Raw genomic sequence first — 19,587 nt, 5'->3', positions numbered from 1 at the left:
CCTGTCAAATAAGAGAAGACACGCTGGGCGCAGGAGGGGCACTCATGCCCAGGTAGAGAGGGCTGACACAGAAAGCTGTGCAGCACTGGTGGAGCCAGAGCCCTCTGAGGCCCCATCCCAGAGAATCAAATGGAGCAGCCGATGGATTGACAGCCGCTGATTCCCACATTGCTCCAAGCATTGCTCTGAGTTGTAGAGACTCACAGCTGGAAGGGACCTCGTCAATGACCTGATTTAGTCACCTGTTGATTCTTTGAATCCCTGATGGTCCAGCCAAGAGGTGATAGTCTTTTTTTATTTATTTTTTGCTACTTCTAATAATAAGAAAGGCACTTAAAACCCCAAAGAATCACATATCCTAATTTTTTCACAACAGTCTCTGGAATGTTTGGAGTCAGTAATTTTTCTAAAGTGGGCAGGTTTACAATTTTTAATTATGTAAACAATATTTTTGACAAATGCCAGTGAATTTTTATTATTTTATTCTATCCCAGAGAAATATTTTCTAAATTGTGTTTGTTTTGCTTTTGAAACATGATTTATGTTAAAATATTTCTATGTGGTATTTAGAATCTAACTTGAAGTATCTTGTGGTTTTCATTGTTTTTACTACAAATAGTTAAAAGTGTATTTGCATATCTTATTTGGTGATCTGGAACTAGTTGAAAGGTAGGTGCTTTATAAACTGTCTAAACTGCTGATGTTATCTTGCTTTTGTGAAGCATGAAATAGTCCAGTTATTGACTGATTGTTATGTCACTGGGGAGAAATGTATTTCCACCATGTCTTTTATTGCACCTGTTCAGTGAGTTCAGCATTAAAATAAATAATGTTTGAATGTGGAAAGAGAGGGCCTGATGATTTCACTTTGGGAATGGGAGCAAAGCGTTCTGTGCTGTGATCCCACAAAAACACCTGACCGATGTTGAGGACCAATAGCACTTCATCTGCCTGTGCCTGAATTTCTTCAGATATCAAAACATTTGTTTCTTTTACCAAAGTGGAGTGAGAAGCAGTACTTGCTTCATGCTTTGAGACTTAGGTAGATATTGGTATCTTTTAAAATCCCACAGTGTTTACATATTTATTGGGACTCCTGCATGCTGGAGAAGAGGATACAAAGAGACCATGGAGTGTCTGAAGGCACTGTGGTAGTGGTAGTGTTGTAGGGGTAAGGCCCTTCGTGTGGCAACGGGAGCAGTATATTCTCTTCCGGTGCCTCCTCTCATAATTCTTTGGAGGAGGAGAAGCCAGGAGGGTGTATAGGGCCTTGGTCTTCCAAGTGAATATCCGCTCACACTAGTAAGAGGAATTTACCTTTTTTTTTTTTATTCATTTTTTAGAGAGGAGAGAGAGAGGGAGAGAGAGAGACAGAGAGGGAGAGAGAGGAGAGAGAGACAGAGAGAGAGAAGGGGGGAGGAGCTGAAAGCATCAACTCCCATATGTGCCTTGACCAGGCAAGCCCAGGGTTTCAAACCGGCGACCTCAGCATTTCCAGGTCGACGCTTTATCCACTGCGCCACCACAGGTCAGAAATATTTTGTTTCATTCCTTTCTTCTTTTCCTCTTTTTTTTAAATTTTTTTTTAATTCATTTTAGAGAGGAGAGAAAGAGGGGGGAGAGAGAGAGAGAGAGAAAGAGAGAGAGAGAGAGAGGAGAGAGAGACGGGGAGAAGCTGGAAGCATCAACTCCCATATGTGCCTTGACCAGGCAAGCCCAGGGTTTCGAACCGGCAACCTCAGCATTTCCAGGTCGATGCTTTATCCGCTGCGCCACCACAGGTCAGGCTTGGAATTTACTATGAATGGTACATGAAGGCTATGCTGGGGAATCTTCCTGCAAAGAGGTTTATTATATTTGCATTCATAAATTCTGCCTAGGTTACTTTCCCATCTTTTCCTGCTTTTCAACAAACTGGATTATAATTTACGTTGCTTCATTCATTTTTTTTTATAATTTTATTTTTTTAATGGGGCGACATCAATAAATCAGGATACATATATTCAAAGATAACATGTCCAGGTTATCTTGTCGTTCACTTATGTTGCATACCCATCACCCAAAGTCAGATTGTCCTCTGTCACCTTCTATCTAGTTTTCTTTGTGCCCCTCTCCCTCCCCCTTTCCCTCTCCCTCTCTCCCTCCCCCCCGTAACCACCACACTCTTATCAATGTCTCTTAGTCTCACTTTTATGTCCCACCTACATATGGAATAATGCAGTTTCTGTTTTTTTCTGATTTACTTATTTCACTTCGTATAATGTTATCAAGATCCCACCATTTTGCTGTATGTGCCACATCTTCTTTATCCAGTCATCTATTGATGGGCTTTTTTTTTTTTGTATTTTTCCGAAGCTGGAAACGGGGAGAGACAGTCAGACAGACTCCCGCATGCGCCCGACCAGGATCCACCCGGCATGCCCACCAGGGGGCGACGCTCTGCCCACCAGGGGGCGATGCTCTGCCTCTCCGGGGCGTCGCTCTATTGCGACCAGAGCCACTCTAGTGCCTGGGGCAGAGGCCAAGGAGCCATCCCCAGCGCCCGGGCCATCTTTGCTCCAATGGAGCCTTGGCTGCGGGAGGGTAAGAGAGAGACAGAGAGGAAGGAGAAGGGGAGGGGTGGAGAAGCAGATGGGCGCTTCTCCTGTGTGCCCTGGCCAGGAATCGAACGCGGGACCCCTTGCACGCCAGGCCGACGCTCTACCACTGAGCCAACCGGCCAGGGCCTATTGATGGGCTTTTTAGTTGTTTCCATGTCCTGGCCACTGTGAACAATGCTGCAATGAACATGGGGCTGCATGTGTCTTTACGTATCAATGTTTCTGAGTTTTTGGGGTATATACCCAGTAGAGGGATTGCTGGGTCATAAGGTAGTTCTATTTTCAGTTTTTTGAGGAACCACCATACTTTCTTTCATAATGGTTGTACTACTTTACATTCCCACCAACAGTGTATGAGGGTTCCTTTTTCTCCACAGCCTCTCCAACATTTGCTATTACCTGTCTTGTTAATAATAGCTAATTTAACAGGTGTGAGGTGGTATCTCATTGCAGTTTTGATTTGTATTTCTCTAATAAATAAAGAAGATGAGCATCTTTTCATATATCTGTTGGCCACAAAACCACATGATCTTATCAATAGACGCAGAAAAGGCTTTTGATAAAATACAACACAATTTTATGTTTAAGACTCTCAACAAAATGGGTATAGAAGGAAAATATCTCAACATGATAAAGGCCATATATGATAAACCGTCAGCTAACATCATATTAAATGGCACAAAACTGAAGGCTTTCCCCCTTAAATCAGGGACAAGACAGGGTTGTCCACTCTCTCCACTCTTATTTAATGTGGTACTAGAGGTTCTAGCCAGAGCAATCAGACAAGACAAATAAAAGGCATCCAAATCAGAAAAGAAGAGGTAAAGGTATCACTTTTTGCAGATGATATGATCCTATACATCGAAAACCCCAAAGAATCCACAAAAAGACTACTAGAAACAATAAGCCAATACAGTAAGGTCGCAGGATACAAAATTAACATACAGAAGTCAATAGCCTTTCTATATGCCAACAATGAAACATTTGAGAACGAACTCAAAAGAATAATCCCCTTCACGATTGCAACAAAAAAAAATAAAATACCTAGGAATAAACATAACAAAGAATGTAAAGGACTTATATAATGAAAACTATAAACCATTGTTAAGGGAAATCGAAAAAGATATAATGAGATGGAAGAATATTCCTTGTTCTTGGTTAGGAAGAATAAATATAATCAAGATGGCCATATTACCCAAAGCAATATACAAATTTAATGCAATTCCAATCAAAATTCCAATGACATTTTTTAAAGAAATGGAGCTAAAAATCATCAGATTTATATGGAACTATAAAAAACCCCAAATAGCCAAAGCAATCCTAAAGAAAAAGAATGAAGCTGGGGGCATTACAATACCTGACTTCAAACTATATTATAGGGCCACGACAATCAAAACAGCATGGTATTGGCAGAAAAATAGACACTTGGGCCAATGGAACAGAATAGAAAACCCAGAAATAAAACCACATATATATAGTCAAATAATTTTTGATAAAGGGGCCAACAACATACAATGGAGAAAAGAAAGCCTCTTCAATAAATGGTGCTGGGAAAACTGGAAAGCCACATGCAAAAGAATGAAACTGGACTACAGTTTGTCCCCCTGTACTAAAATTAACTCAAAATGGATCAAAGATCTAAACATAAGACCTGATACAATTAAGTACATAGAAGAAGACATAGGTACTAAACTCACGGACCTGGGTTTTAAAGAGCATTTTATGAATTTGACTCCAAAGGCAAGAGAAATGAAGGCAAAAATTAATGAATGGGACTACATCAGGCTGAATTCATTTTTGCCATAACAAGTTACATTTATTTTGTCTGTTTTTGCCTTTGGAAGAGGAGGATGTGTTTTGTTTCTAGCTGTTCCTCTGTTTCTCCTATCATTCCGAAGAGGCAGGTGGGGGGAACAGCAGCAGTGGAGGCCGTGCTGCACATACCCTGACCACTGGGCAGGGGGCCAGGGGAGAGGGACAGGCTAGCAGATATGCCTAACAATTTAATACATTCTCACCACATTTCGTGCTGCATTTTATGGTTAGGAGGCAGGACCAAACTTCAGCAGAAATGGGTCTATATGGTGAGTCAAGGAGGATGTGTCTAAAATTTTAGCACCAGAAATGGATTCTTTCAGGAGGAGGTATCATTGCACAATATAGAGCCAAAAGTGTTTACACTATTGCTAGAAATAGTAATCATCATAGTAGGCTTTCAAGGTTCACGAAGCACCTTCATGTCATCACATGTAACCTTCATGACAGCCATGTAAGGCATTGCTATTCTTCCTCTATTACAAATGAGGACACTGAAGCTAGGGAATGAATCTGATCAGAATATTTTAAACTACCCTTGGTCTGATGAGGTGAATATATTGTGATATGTGTTTTTGCAAACCCTAATCCATATTATAATGAAGTGGATTTCCCCATGTGATTTTGCTGTAAGTGAAGAAATAGCAAGGAATTCCTAATCTTTTCGAACATGTCTGCTATAATTTAGGGAATCTTTCTTGAATATATTTCATTATAAGTTGGTTAATTAAGTTTCCTCGTGAAGAAAGTAGGTCTGAACCTGCACCATTTTCTCTGTACTAACTCTGTAAAATCAGTTCTGAATTTTGAATATCTACTTTGCTAATTGCCAATAGATAAGTGTAAGGAATTATGCTTGATTATGGTGATTCAAAGTCTTTGGATTAAAATATGCCATACACAGTAAGTATAAATATCTCACAATTCTGGAGGTTAGAAGTCTAAAATCAAGGTGTCAGAAGGTTTGGCTCCTTCTGTGATGGAAGTATCTGTTCTAGGCCTCTTCCCTTGGCTTATAGATGACTGTCTTCATGTTCGCGTGGCATTCTTCCTATGTATACATTGTTGTGTCAAAATTTTCCCATTTAAAAAAGTTCTTTTTATTTATTGACTTTTAGAGAGGGAGGGAGAGAGAAGGAGAGAGAGAAAAGAGAGAGGAGAGTGAAGAGCATCAACTCATAGTTGCTTCACGTTAGTTGTTCATTGATTGCTCATCATATGTGCCTTGATTGGGCAAACCTAGGGTTTTGAATCAGTAACCTCAGCATTCTTGGTCAATGCTTTATCCACTGCACCACCACAGGTCAGGCCATATTTCCCCCTTTTTAAGGACACTGGCCATAGTAGATTAGGGTCTACACTAATGACCTAATTTTAATTTGATTACCTCTGTAAATGCCCTACCTTAAAGAAGGCACATTTTGATGTACTGGGGATTAGGACTTCAACCCATGAATTTTGGGAGGACACAATTCAACCCATAACACTCATTTTCACTCTGTATCCATCTTTATCTCTAGCTTTGTATACATACTATGCATGTATATATACACAATATATTTGTGTGTGTGTGTGTGTATATATATATATAGTTCAATATTTGATATGTTTCTATTAAATCTTAAAGGCATTATTCCCCAAATTTTTTACACAGTTCACTGTCCCTCAGACCATTGGAGGGCCACCACATACGGTGCTCCTCTCACTGACCACCAATGAAAGAGGTGCCCCTTCCGGAAGTGCAGCAGGGGGGCAGATAAATAGCCTCAGGGGGCTGCATGTGGCCCGCAGGGCCGTAGTTTGGGGGGACACCTGGTTTAAATAATCATTGAGCCATCATTGGATAATAAACATTTCTAGAAAGTAGTGTATTTGTCTTATCTTACTGATGGCCTCGTAAAGTTAACTAGCTCATTCTGTAACAAATACAGAACCACATCTTATCCTCCCTATCTGCACCTGTTTCCAGATTCTCAGAAGTGGTATTCTACTCGTTTCTCTTTTATGATAGAAGAATGTACCATATTCTTAAAATGCCTTTTGGTTAAATTAATGGAATCCAAATAAAGTATGGGCTTCAGTGAATAATTATGTATCAATTTTGGTTCATTATTTGTGACAATGAACCAACTACAATATTATGTACTGTAGTAATACAAAGTTTAACAATAGGGGAAACTGAGTGGGAGGTACATGGGAAATCTGTACTCTCTCTGCAACTCTTCTGTTAATCTCCAACTCTTCTAAAAGAAAAAGCTTGTTCAAATCATTAAAACCCTTTTATAATATAAAATAGTGTCTGGTATATATAAAACAGTCTATGTTTCTATATTTGGAATCATGATGATTGTGTTGTTTTTATGCCATTGCTTATATAAAGAACAGGTAAGATGTGGCCTCTAGAGGACAGTGTTGGGTCATAGACAGATTTTCAGTCTGCCCAAGTTGAAGATGAACCTACTTCTGTTTTCACTTTGAACCACAAGGCTTCTGTTTATTCATTCATTATCCCTATTTAAAAAGGTTAAAATTTATGCCTCTCCTGCTATCTTGATTGGTTGGAGATCTGCCTTAACTTACTACTTTTGTGCAATTTTCGCTCTGCACAAATCTGTCAGGCCAGAATGGCCTGCAGTTTTCACCCTAGTGTTCAGAGCACCAAGGGTCCCCAGAAGTTGTGTGGAAGTTGGGGGAGAGGAGGAGGCTTTATTAGGTGCACATCATGTGTTCCTGAATTCTCCCCTGGTAGAGAGCATGCTGTAGAGCTGGACTCCCTTTGGAAAAACTAAAAATGGTTTGTAGAAAGATGAGGATGCTCAATCTAATAAAGTGGAGTTGTGATCATTCATAGCTGAGCCCTTACTCGATGGTGGCTTCCTGGGAGTGGGGAGAAGGGAGGCAAGCCCTTGCTCTGGAGCAAATTTCTTGAGTAATCAGAATAGAAACTCAACATTTTACTTTTAAAATGATCCCTCCAATGGTAGTCTCTTGAGGCTGACATTTTATTTCTAAGAGGCTCTAGGGTTTGGAAATTGCAGGGTGCTACTCAGTCAAGCACTGTAGAGGCCCTAAATAGGAACACAGAACAGGGACCAAGTTCAGTGCCCTGAGGCAAAGGCTACAGTGGCTTTACTGACAAAAGTACTGGACGCAGTACTGTGCTGAACATAGCACAATAGGGACAGAATTAGCAATTCTGGTCAATCAATATGTGAGGACATTTGAGCTACTTTGCTTGCCCTTTAATCTACTCTAAAGAAGTTCCCCTTCCTGACTTCCTAATTCTTTTCTCTGCTTCCTGACTGCTTCATTCTTGTCCCTGCTTCTATTTGGTGTGTATCAATAACTACCTGTAAGGACTGGGGGTCAGGGCCGTTGCATGAAGCCTGTATAGGAGATTGTGAAGTGGTCTCCCGTAGGTCCCTCGGTGCACACCATGTGGTCTCAGATTAGTCATCGTCTGCAACAAAGCACATCAGAGCCATGGGAACATGCATTTGCAAAATTCTCACCTTGGGTCAAGTGGCAGCTGAAGACAGTTGTTCCTGTATTCACGGGCTCAGGAGTTCTGCAACACATCATTCTGTCATTAGATGGAGGACATATTCTGCTGATAGTACAGTCTAAGGGCTCCACCCTTACTAGGTAAGAATCTAGTGTAAACAGTGAAAAAATAGTTGTCATTTAGAAGACTGTTTGTTCCAAATCTTTAGCAGCATCCTCTAGATTTCTTATTTTTGCTTAAAGAATAAATCTGTTAAAAGTGCTTCTGTTGAGTTGGGATTTATGAGCCTTTTAATAGGATTTTTGAGAGGGAGTGGGAAATTTATAGCTCCTTGTTAATGGCCTGACATTCAAGTTAAGATGGTGTTTTGTTCATCCACATACCATCACAGTTGTACCTGTGGGCAGAGGTCTTTCTCATTCTCATCTAATAGTGTTGGTTAGCAAAAGTTCTCTCTCTGGGTTCAGTGTTTGCTTAATTAGTGGTGGTAGCACAAAGTTCTGTCGGCATTTAGGTATTTAATAGCTATTTTACAATGACTTGATATTTACTTTGGTCTTTGAGAAAATGGTTAGTCCCCAACCTGGTCCTTATCCAGTGTTCCTTATCTCAGGAAAAAGCATAACTCCATCCCATTGTGCAAGTTAGAGTCCTGGAAGTTGTCCTTGACACCTTTATTTTTCCTCATCCTTTCCCGTAATAGATGCAACACCAGGTCCTATTGATTTTACTTCTTAATTATTTCTTGAAATCATCCACTTCTCTCTCCATGGCCACCACTCGACTCCAAGCCCTTGAAGTATTACTACTGGAGTCCTCTTACCTGCAACCACTCTAATCTTTCAGACGCATGTCTATGAGACCTTCAGTGACTCCTCCTTGGTCTTAGGATAACAACCAAAGTCATTTTCATAGACTATAGGCCCTGCAAGGTCTGCTCCCTGGCTCTGTAGCCTCATAGAAGCATTCTCCTTGCTCCCTATCTTTAGCCTCCTGGCCTTCAGTGCCTCACACAGGGTCTCAGTGCATGTCATTTCCCCTGCTATTTTTGTCTAATGACCTTCTATTCACCCTTCCTTAATCAGCTCAAGGGTGATTTCCTCATGAATGCCTTTCCTGATCTCCTGGCCGAGAAATGTTTTCTTTATTCTATGCTCTGATAGCCCATGCTCCTTTACTTCATTGTGCTTACATAAACTTCTAATTAGACACTCGGCTTTGTTGTGTTTTGATTAATCTATGTCTCCGCTCCCAGAATATAGACTCTGAGCAGACACCATGCCCAAGGATGCTCGTTATCAAATCCCCAGTACTTGGCATAGTGCTTGGAAAAAGGTGCTCAATATTTTTGTTAAATGAATAAATGGTTTTTTCTTTTAATTGAATGCTTAGGTAGAGGAAGACGAACCCACTGGATTTATTAGATTTGAAAAATTTCTTCCAGTGATGACCAATGTACTACTGGAAAGAAGGTAAGAAAGTCAGTGCAATTGTTAAGGTAATGATTACAGTTACATTAATTGCAAATACCTTGTTTTTTTCACTTCATATATTATAATGGACCAGTATTTTTCCTTCTAATCAGTAAGGCTTCCTTCTAACTTTACTGTACTTTGAACTGCCAGTTGGTATGTGCTTAGGAATATCAACCAGTTCAGTATTAATCTAATGAGCAGAGTATAGTTAAAGGGAATATAAGTACAAAAGCATAAGTCAACAAAATTCTTGTTATCTTCTGTTTTGAATTGTCAACAATAAATATTGTGACATTTATTCCTTTTTTCTGCATAATTAGATACAGACCGATTCCAGAAGATACCCTTCTTCGAGCTTTTGAGGTATTCAAAATGCTCCAGATTATATATATATATGAAAAATTCATCATGTAAAATTTATTCACCAAATGAAAAATATAATAATATCTATCTTTCCCCTAGGTATTAGATACAGCTAAACGCGGGTTTCTTTCTAAGGAAGAACTGGTCAAATATATGACTGAAGAAGGTAAGAGTTATTTATTACATATCTTATAACAGTGACTTGTTTAAGTGATTAATAATTTAACAATTATGCAAACCTTCTAAGGGATAGTTTAAAATCTTATGCTTAGAAAGAGTTATTTACTATTCCTATTATTTTGGTTTTGGGATGATTTCTATTTTGTAGTTCGTAAGGGAAGAAAAGGGTAGGTTAAGGGGAGATAGACTGTGCCTTTGTAGGATTTTGTAAAGTATAATAATACTATTATAAATTGAAGGCATTCTGTTTACTTAGAGTATTTTCAGAATTAAAGGTGTGCCACCTGGAAAACATGAACTGTCAATCACTAGAAACTGAAGCCTGTCACTAGATTAAAGGTTTAGATTGGAATAGATTAAAATCCTTTTTTAAAGAGCTTTTCAGTTGGTGAAGATAGAGTTAATACAGACTCAGTTGAATATGAATTCACACACAAAAATTTTTAGTTTTTTTAAAATTTATTTATTAAATTTAATGCAGTGACATTGATAAATCAGGGTACATATGTTGAGAGAAAACATCTCTAGATTATTTTGACATTTGATTGTGCTGTATACCCCTCCCCCAAAGTTAAATTGTCTTCTGTCACCTTCTATCTGGTTTTCTTTGTGCCCCTCCCCTCCCGAACCCCTCTCTCCTTCTTCGCCCCATCCCCCCACCCCCCAACCTCTACCCCTGTTGTCATCACATTCTTGTTCATGTCTCTGAGTCTCATTTTTATGTCCCTTCTATGTATGGATTCATATAGTTCTTAGTTTTTTTCTGATTTACTTATTTCACTCCGTATAATGTTATCAAGGTCCATCCATGTTATTGTAAATGATCCGATGTCATCATTTCTTATGGCTGAGTAGTATTCCATAGTATATATGTACCAAAGCTTTTTAATCCACTCGTCCTCTGACGGACACTTGGGCTGTTTCCAGATCTTCGCTATTGTGAACAATGCCACAAACATGGGGGTGCATTTCTCCTTTTGGAGCCATTCTATGGTGTCCTTGGGGTATATTCCTAAAAGTGGGATAGCTGGGTCAAAAGGCAGTTCGATTTTCAGTTTTTTGAGGAATCTCCATACTGTTTTGCACAGTGGCTGCACCAGTCTGCATTCCCACCAGCAGTGCAGGAGGGTTCCCTTTTCTCCACATCCTCGCCAGCACTTATTCTGTGTTGTTTTGTTGATGAGCGACATTCTGGCTGGTGTGAGGTGATATCTCATTGTGGTTTTAATTTGCATTTCTCTAATGATTAGTGATGTTGAGCATTTTTTCATATGCCTATTGGCCATCTGTATGTCCTCTTTGGAGAAGTGTCTATTCATCTCTTTTGCCCACTTTTGGATTGGATTGTTTGTCTTCCTGGTGTTGAGATTTACAAGTTCTTTATAAATTTTGGTTATTAACCTCTTATCAGACGTATTGTCAAATACGTTCTCCCATTGTGTAGTTTGTCTTTTTATTCTGTTCTTATTGTCTTTAGCTATGCAAAAGCTTTTTAGTTTGATATAGTCCCATTTGTTTATCCTGTCTTTTATTTCACTTGCCCCTGGAGATAAATCAGCAAATATATTGCTCCGAGAGATGTCGGAGAGCTTACTGCCTGTGTTTTCTTCTAAGATGCTTATGGTTTCACGGCATACATTTAAGTCTTTTATCCATTTTGAGTTTATTTTTGTGAGTGGTGTAAGCTGGTGATCTAGTTTCATTTTTTTGCAGGTAGCTGTCCAATTTTCCCAACACTATTTGTTAAAGAGGCTGTCTTTACTCCATTGTATGCTCTTACCTCCTTTGTCTAATATTAGTTGTCCATAGAACTGTGGGTTTATTTCTGGGTTCTCTGTTCTGTTCCATTGATCTATATGCCTGTTCTTATGCCAGTACCAGGATGTTTTGAGTACAGTGGGCTTGTGGCATAACTTGGTATCAGGAAGTGTGATACCTCCCACTTTATTCTTCTTTTTTAAGATTGCTGAGGCTATTCGTGTTCTTTTTTGGTTCCATATAAATTTTTGGAATATGTGTTCTATATCTTTGAAGTATGTCATTGGTAATTTAATTGGTATTGCATTGAATTTATAGATTGTGTTGGGTAATAGAGACATTTTAATGATGTTTATTCTTCCTAACCATGAGCACGGTATATGCTTCCATTTGTTTGTATCTTCCTTGATTTCTTTTATCAATGCTTTGTAATTTTCCAAGTACAAGTCTTTAGTCTCCTTGGTTAAGTTTACTCCTAGGTACTTTATTTTTTTGGTTGTAATTGTGAAGGGGATTGTTTCCTTAATTTCTCTTCCTGAATGTTCATTGTTGGCTTATAAAAATGCCTCTGATTTCTGAGTATCGATTTTATATCCTGCCACTTTGCTGAATTCATTTATCAGGTCCAGTAGCTTTTTGACTGAGACTTTAGGGTTTTCTATATACAATATATCATCTGCAAATAATGATAGTTTTACTTCTTCTTTTCCAACTTGAATGCCTTTTATTTCTTCTTCTTGTCTGATTGCTGTGGCTAGGACTTCCAGGACTATGTTGAATAAGAGTGGTGAAAGGGGGCACCCCTGCCTTGTTCCTGATCTTAAGGGTATTGCTTTTAATTTTTGCCCATTGAGTATGATGTTGGCTGTGGGTTTGTCATAGATGGCTTTTATCATGTTGAGGTATGTTCCCTGTATTCCCACTTTGCTGAGAGTTTTGACCATGAATGGGTGCTGGATTTTATCAAATGCCTTTTCTGCATCTATTGAAATTATCATATGGTTTTTCTCCTTTTTGTTTATGTGATGAATCACATTGATTGATTTACGAATATTGTACCAGCCTTGCCTCCCCAGAATAAATCCCACTTGATCATGGTGTATGATTTTTTTCATATATTGTTGGATCCGGTTTGCTAATATTTTGTTGAGGATTTTAGCATCTATATTCATCTGAGATATTGGCCTATAATTTTCTTTCTTTGTATTGTCTTTGCCTGGTTTTGGAATCAGAATTATGCTCGCCTCATAAAAGGAGCTTGGAAGTCTTCCTTCCTCTTGAATTTTTTGAAATAGTTTGAGAAGGATAGGAGTTAGTTCTTCTTTGAATATTTGGTAGAATTCCGTTGTGAAGCCACCGGGGCCCAGACTTTTCTTTGTTGGGAGTTTTTTGATAACTGTTTCGATCTCATTTGGTGTAATCGGTCTGTTTAGGTTTTCTGATTCTTCCAGATTGATTTTTGGAAGATTGTATGTTTCAAGGAATTTGTCCATTTCATCTAGGTTGTCTAGTTTTTTGGCATACAGTTCTTCATAGTATTTTCTTAAAATATTTTGTATTTCTGTTGTGTCAGTTGTTATTTCTCCTCTTTCATTTCTAATTTTATTTATTTGAGTCCTCTCTCTCTTTTTCTTGGTGAGTCTAGAAAGATTCATCAATCTTGTTTACTTTTTCAAAGAACCAGCTCCTAGTTTCATTGATCCTCTGTATTGTTTCTTTAGCCTCTATGTCATTTATTTCTGCTCTGAACTTTATTATTTCCTTCCTTCTACTACATTTGGGCTTTACCTGCTGTTCTTTTTCTAATTCTTTTAGATGCAGGGTTAAGTTGTTTATTTGAGCTTTTTCTAGCTTCTGAAAGTGTGCCTGTAGTGCTATGAACTTCCCTCTCAGTACTGCTTTCGCTGTGTCCCATAAATTTTGAGTTGTTGTATACTCATTGTCATTTGTTTCTAGGAATTTTTTTTTATTTCTTCTTTGATCTCATTCTTAATCCGTTCGTTATTTAACAACCTGCCATTTAGTTTCCATGTGTTTGAGAATTTTTGAGCTTTTCTGTTGTGGTTCATTTTTAGTTTCATGCCGTAGTGATCAGAGAAAGTGCTTGATATGATTTCAGTCTTCTTAAATTTGTTGAGAGCACTTTTGTGCCTTAACATGTGGTCTATCCTAGAGAATGTACCATTAGCAGTTGAAAAGAATGTATATTCTGCTGCTTTAAAGTGAAAGGTTCTGATTCCCGGCCAGGGCACACAGGAGAAGCGCCCATTTGCTTCTCCACCCCTCTGCCGCGCTTTCCTCTCTGTCTCTCTTCCCCTCCCGCAGCCAAGGCTCCATTGGAGCAAGGATGGCCCCGGCGCTGGGGATGGCTCTGTGGCCTCTGCCCCAGGCGCTAGAGTGGCTCTGGTCGCAACATGGCGACGCCCAGGATGGGCAGAGCATCACCCCCTGGTGGGCAGAGCGTCGCCCCATGGTGGGCGTGCCGGGTGGATCCCGGTTGGGCGCATGCGGGAGTCTGTCTGGCTGTCTCTCCCTGTTTCCAGCTTCGGAAAAATGAAAAAAAAAATAAATAAATAAAGTGAAAGGTTCTGTAGATATCTATTAAATCGAGTTGATCTAGTGTTTCCAATAAATCTTCTGTTTCTTTGTTAATTTTCTTTCTTTAGGATCTATCTAGTGATGTTAGTGGGGTATTGAAATTCCCTACTATTATAGTATTGCTGTTGACCTTGCCCTTTAAATCCATCAAAGTCTGCTTTATATATTTGGGTGCTCCTATATTAGGTGCATAGATATTTATAATAGTTATATCTTCCTGTTGGATTGCTCCCTTTATCATTATGTAGTGGCCTTCTTTATCTCTTACTATAGCCTTTATTTTAAAGTCCAATTTGTCTGATATAAGTATTGCTACCCCAGCTTTTTTTTCATTTCCATTTGCATGAAATGTTTTTTTCCATCCTTTTACCTTCATTCTATGTGTATCTTTTGTTCTAAGGTGTGTCTCTTGTAGACAGCATATGTATGAGTCCTGTTTTCTTATCCACGCAGCTACCCTATGTCTTTTGATTGGATCATTCAATCCATTTACATTTAAGGTTATTATTGATATGTAGTTGTTTATTGCCATTTTCTTCTTTAAAGGTGTATTCTTTTTTTGCTATATTCTTTTCCCACTTTGATCTGTTTACAACAGGCCCCTTAACATTTCCTGCAGCATTGGTTTGGTTGTAATGAATTCCTTGAGTTGTTTTTTGTCTGGGAAGCTTTTTATTTCTCCTTCGATTTTAAATGATAGCCTTGCTGGATAAAGTAGTCTTGGTTGTAGGTTCTTGTTCTGCATTACTTTGAATATTTCTTGCCATTCCCTTCTGGCCTCAAGTGTTTCTGTTGAGAGGTCTGATGTCATCCTTATGGGGGCTCCTTTGTAGGTGATAACTTTATTTTCTCTTGCAGCTTTTAATATTTTCTCTTTATCGCTTAGCTTTGGTACTTTAATTATGATGTGTCTTGGTGTAGGTTTCTTTGGATTTCTCTTTAATGGAGTCCTCTGTGCTTCTTGGACTTGTGAGATTTTCTCTTGCATTAATTTAGGGAAGTTTTCAGCTATGATATGATTGAACAAAGTCTCTATTCCTTGTTCTTTCTCTTCTTCTTCAGGAACCCCTATGATGCGGATGTTATTTCTCTTCATGTTGTCACAGAGCTCTCTAAGAGTTTCCTCTGACTTTTTGAGTCTCTTTTCTCTTTTCTTCTCTGCTTTCATGCCTTCATTCCAGTTGTCCTCCAACTCGCTGATTCGATCCTCAGCTCTATCTATCCTGTTTTTTTTTGTTGTTTTTTTTTCTGAAGTTGGAAACGGGGAGAGACAGTCAGACAGACTCCCGCATGCGCCTGACCGGGATCCACCCGGCACGCCCACCAGGGGGCGATGTTCTGCCCCTCCGGGGCGTCGCTCTGCTGCCACCAGAGCCACTCCAGTGCCTGGGGCAGAGGCCAAGGAGCCATCCCCAGCGCCCGGGCCATCTTTGCTCCAATGGAGCCTTGGCTGCGGGAGGGGAAGAGAGAGACAGAGAGGAAGGAGGGGGGGGTGGAGAAGCAAATGGGCGCTTCTCCTATGTGCCCTGGCCAGGAATCGAACCTGGGTCCCCCACACGCCAGGCCAACACTCTACCGCTGAGCCAACCGGCCAGGGCTATCTATCCTGTTTTTAATTCTTTCCATTGTGGTCTTTATTTCTGATATTGTATTTGTCATCTCCGACTGATTCTTTTTTATACTTGCTATTTCTTTATTTAGGTGTTCATAATGACCATCCATTGTTGTTCTAAGATCCCTAAGCATCCTTACAATCATTATTTTGAACTCCGCATCTGGAAGTTTGATTATTTCCATATCACTGAAGGTGTCTCTTGTGGTTTCATTTGGATTGAACTTCTTTGTCTTCTCATTGTCTGTTTTTGGGTGTTTTATTTGTAGAGTTGGTTGAGTCTATGCTTGGTGTTGTCTGCCTCCAGTTTTCAGTTGTGTTATTTCTAGGTCCTCTTGGGTTGGTATCAGCTGTTATCTGTAATCCACTTTCGGATTTGGGCAGCTTTGAAGTCTTGATTTGTTTGTTTTCTTAACAGGTGATAGGATTGTTTACTGATCTCAGTGGGGGGCTTTCTTGAAACTGTATCCAGGAATGCCATGGGTGTAACCTGAGACTCTGAAGGCCTCTTTAGCCAACTAATCTCTCTGGGGGCAGGGTGTTTTCTCAGCTTCAGTTGGGGGAGGTGTATCTCAGATCTCCATGGAGACCTGAGTTACTGCCCCTCCTCCCACTTCTTGTTTTTAACTGTGTCTTGTTGCGCTGATTGGAGCTGGATAGATGTCCGGAGATATCTGATCTGGAAGCAATTCAGCTCTGTTTTGTGAAAGGTTCAGTCCCTCTCCCAGCTATGGCCGCCTCCAGCACGGATGAGTCAGCTTTTTTAGGTCGTCTCCTTCATTCCTTAGCCCCTCACAGTCTGTCCCTCTCTCTTTCCTTTCCACTTGGGAGACAAGCTGGTCTTTTCAACACACCTCGCTCCCTGGTTGCCAGGCAAGTGGCTGTGAGCAGTAGTTTCTGCTCTTTTCCCTTGTGTGAGATCCCCTCTGGGCTCTCAGCCTCACCCCCCCCCTCCGTTTCTGTAAGCAGGGGAGATTCAGGCGCTCCCTACCAGGTTTGTTGTGGCTTCTTCTTTGCTCCTTGGTTTTTGAGAACTGTTCTTGTAGTTCAGAGTTGGTTTTTCATGCTGATTTTTCCTAAATTGATTTGTATTCCAGTTTGGTGGTGAGAACTGGGCGTCTGTGCATCCACCTACTCCGCTGCCATCTTTTCAGTCCTTAGTTTATTTTTAATACTCATGGAACCATAAATATTTGTTTTGAACTTGAACTGTATATACATGCACACATTCACACACACACACACACACACACACACAATACCTATACACCAAATATGCCAACATGTTTCCTTTGGGAATCTCTCTGCCTAGGCTGATATGTACACTTGTTTTCTTTGAATGTCAGTAGCCTAATAGACATTCTCTTTTCCATTCTCATATTGGCCATCTCCCCTCCTCCCACACAAAGTTATTAGACTTCTGTCTCCTTTGTTCAGTTTACTGGTTCTCAGTTGAGTCCTGAATGATTCAGAGTTTCTAATCACATGATACAGAATAAAAAGTACAAGTAATTTTGAGTAGGGAAGACTAAGATTGCATCTACATGCACAACTGGTTTGACCATTTTGACTTGAGCCAGCATTGGGTGAGAACACAGGGAAAGAGTAAGAATGATCTGACAATCATGACTGCCACCCACGAACTCTTATGCCATCGTTAAAATTATCTTTGGGGTGAACTCTGATGTAAATGTTATGACTTTCAAAGTATTAGCCTCTTAATCCTAAAGCTTAATTTAAGGGAAGTAAATCCTAGATTATTTTAGGCAATATAGAGTTAGTTACAGTGTCCAAAAGAGTTAATGTCATTAGGAAGCTATACCTACTAAGGGCAGTGAGAGGTAATGATACTAAAATCTGTTATGTTTCTCCAGGGAGAAAGCTTTTTAACCTGGAATGCTTGGTCTGGGAAGATTTAAAGAGAAAATAGGTTTTTTTGTTTGTTTGTTTGTTTGTTTTTTTGTGTGTTTTTTTGCATTTTTCTGAAGCTGGAAACAGGGAGAGACAATCAGACAGACTCCTGCATGCGCCCGACCGGGATCCACCCGGCACGCCCACCGTGGGGCGATGCTCTGCCCACCAGGGGGCGATGCTCTGCCTATCCTGGGCGTCGCCATGTTGCGACCAGAGCCACTCTAGCGCCTGGGGCAGAGGCCACAGAGCCATCCCCAGCACCTGGGCCATCCTTGCTCCAATGGAGCCTTGGCTGCGGGGGGGAAGAGAGAGACAGAGAGGAAGGCGCGGCGGAGGGGTGGAGAAGCAAATGGGTGCTTCTCCTGTGTGCCCTGGCCGGGAATCGAACCCGGGTCCTCCGCACGCTAGGCCGACGCTCTACCGCTGAGCCAACCGGCCAGGGCTGAGAAAATAGGTTTCTTAAGATGATAGAATTTATGTGGGTGAGCCATTGAGTGAAGGGGTAAAAATTTATGCATTATAGCATCCCTACACATAGTAAGTCTCAAAAAATACTTATTGAATTAATGAATTGAATGAGTAGATGAATGAAACATGGTGGAGGGGCCAGTGAGAGGAAGACATAATGTGAACAAAAACTGGGAGGGAGGAATGAGCATATCTGGGGAGCCTCTGAGGAGATAGGGTGCAGAGGGGCTTTTTGGCCAAGAGTAGCAAACAAATCTAGAAAGATTTACTGGGAGATGTTGGAGGCCCGGGCTCAGGAGTTTAGAATCCATTTTGTATGCGATGGAGAGGCATTAGAGGGTGTTGAGTAGATGAGTCACACAGTGCAGGAGGGACTGTGGGAGAGTTACTCTGGTGCCACAAGGTTTGTTAGACAAGTAAGAGAGAGGTTATACTAGGGAGACCAGTTAGGAGGCTGTTTGAACATTCTGAAGGTGCCCTAATAAAGGCCTGGTCTGGCTGTGGCAATGGGAATGGAAAGAAGAAATTGATACAATAGGACTGTCTACAGCAGGATCATGGGCTACGATGAGCGCAGGGGACAAAGATGGGGGCAGAGTCAAAGCCATGAGGCTAGGACCTGGATGGTGGGATTATGTGATGCTGCTACTGAAGTAGGGAAGTCAAGAACAGACTGCAGTGGATACAGAGACAGGAACATTCTCACAATATCCCCAGAACATCAATCAGTTTGAGAATATGAGTTCTAAATGTCCAGGATGTCATATGGTGAACATAATCACACTGAATCAAGTTCCTACAAGATGGAAGTCCACATGTGTCCAGGCATGTGCATTGTGTCACAGTATTCAGTAGCAGGGAAGATCTCAAAAACAAAGAAACACATGTTGCTACTTTTGTGCCAAGCAGTGTTCTAAGCACTATTCAAATAACACTTTTAATCCTCATGACAACCTGATGAGATAGGTAGTATTTTTATCACCCCCATTTCTTAGATAGGAAAACTGAGACACAGAGAGGTTAAGTGAAGCTATTTCCCTCCCGTTCTTAGTCGCATGCTACACATCTCTGTCCTTACCCAGGAAGCGGTGTGTCTGTCTTCTGTAATTTGGCATGAGCAAGGCTTTGTTCTAAGAGGTAGAGTGTGGTCATTGAGTTCTTGGACCTTGAGCTGGACTTGGCCTTCAGATTCCAGCTCCACCACCCACTGGCCGGGAAGGTTGCTGTGTTTCTCCATTGCCGGACCCTCCGCTGTGACTGCAGATGGCAGTTCCAACCCCTCATCAGGTGGCTGGGAGA

The 19,587-nt window shown here is 40.5% G+C and overlaps 1 protein-coding gene across 2 annotated transcripts in view; it reads left to right on the top strand.

Moving 5' to 3' along the window:
• Positions 1-19,587, top strand: part of EFCAB2 (EF-hand calcium binding domain 2) — a 118,274-nt gene that overhangs the window by 65,014 nt on the left and 33,673 nt on the right. For both annotated transcript variants that reach the window (XM_066381765.1, XM_066381774.1), the window contains exons 4-6: positions 9,313-9,392; positions 9,716-9,758; positions 9,858-9,924. In XM_066381765.1, the coding sequence (XP_066237862.1) occupies positions 9,313-9,392; positions 9,716-9,758; positions 9,858-9,924 (190 nt within the window). The remainder of the gene's footprint in view (positions 1-9,312; positions 9,393-9,715; positions 9,759-9,857; positions 9,925-19,587) is intronic.

The sequence above is a fragment of the Saccopteryx leptura genome, chromosome 1, assembly GCF_036850995.1.
Source record: "Saccopteryx leptura isolate mSacLep1 chromosome 1, mSacLep1_pri_phased_curated, whole genome shotgun sequence".
In the NCBI taxonomy this organism is placed as follows: domain Eukaryota; kingdom Metazoa; phylum Chordata; class Mammalia; order Chiroptera; family Emballonuridae; genus Saccopteryx; species Saccopteryx leptura.
The sequence above is the reverse complement of the archived record's forward strand: the minus strand, read 5'-3'. Positions and strand labels throughout refer to the sequence as shown.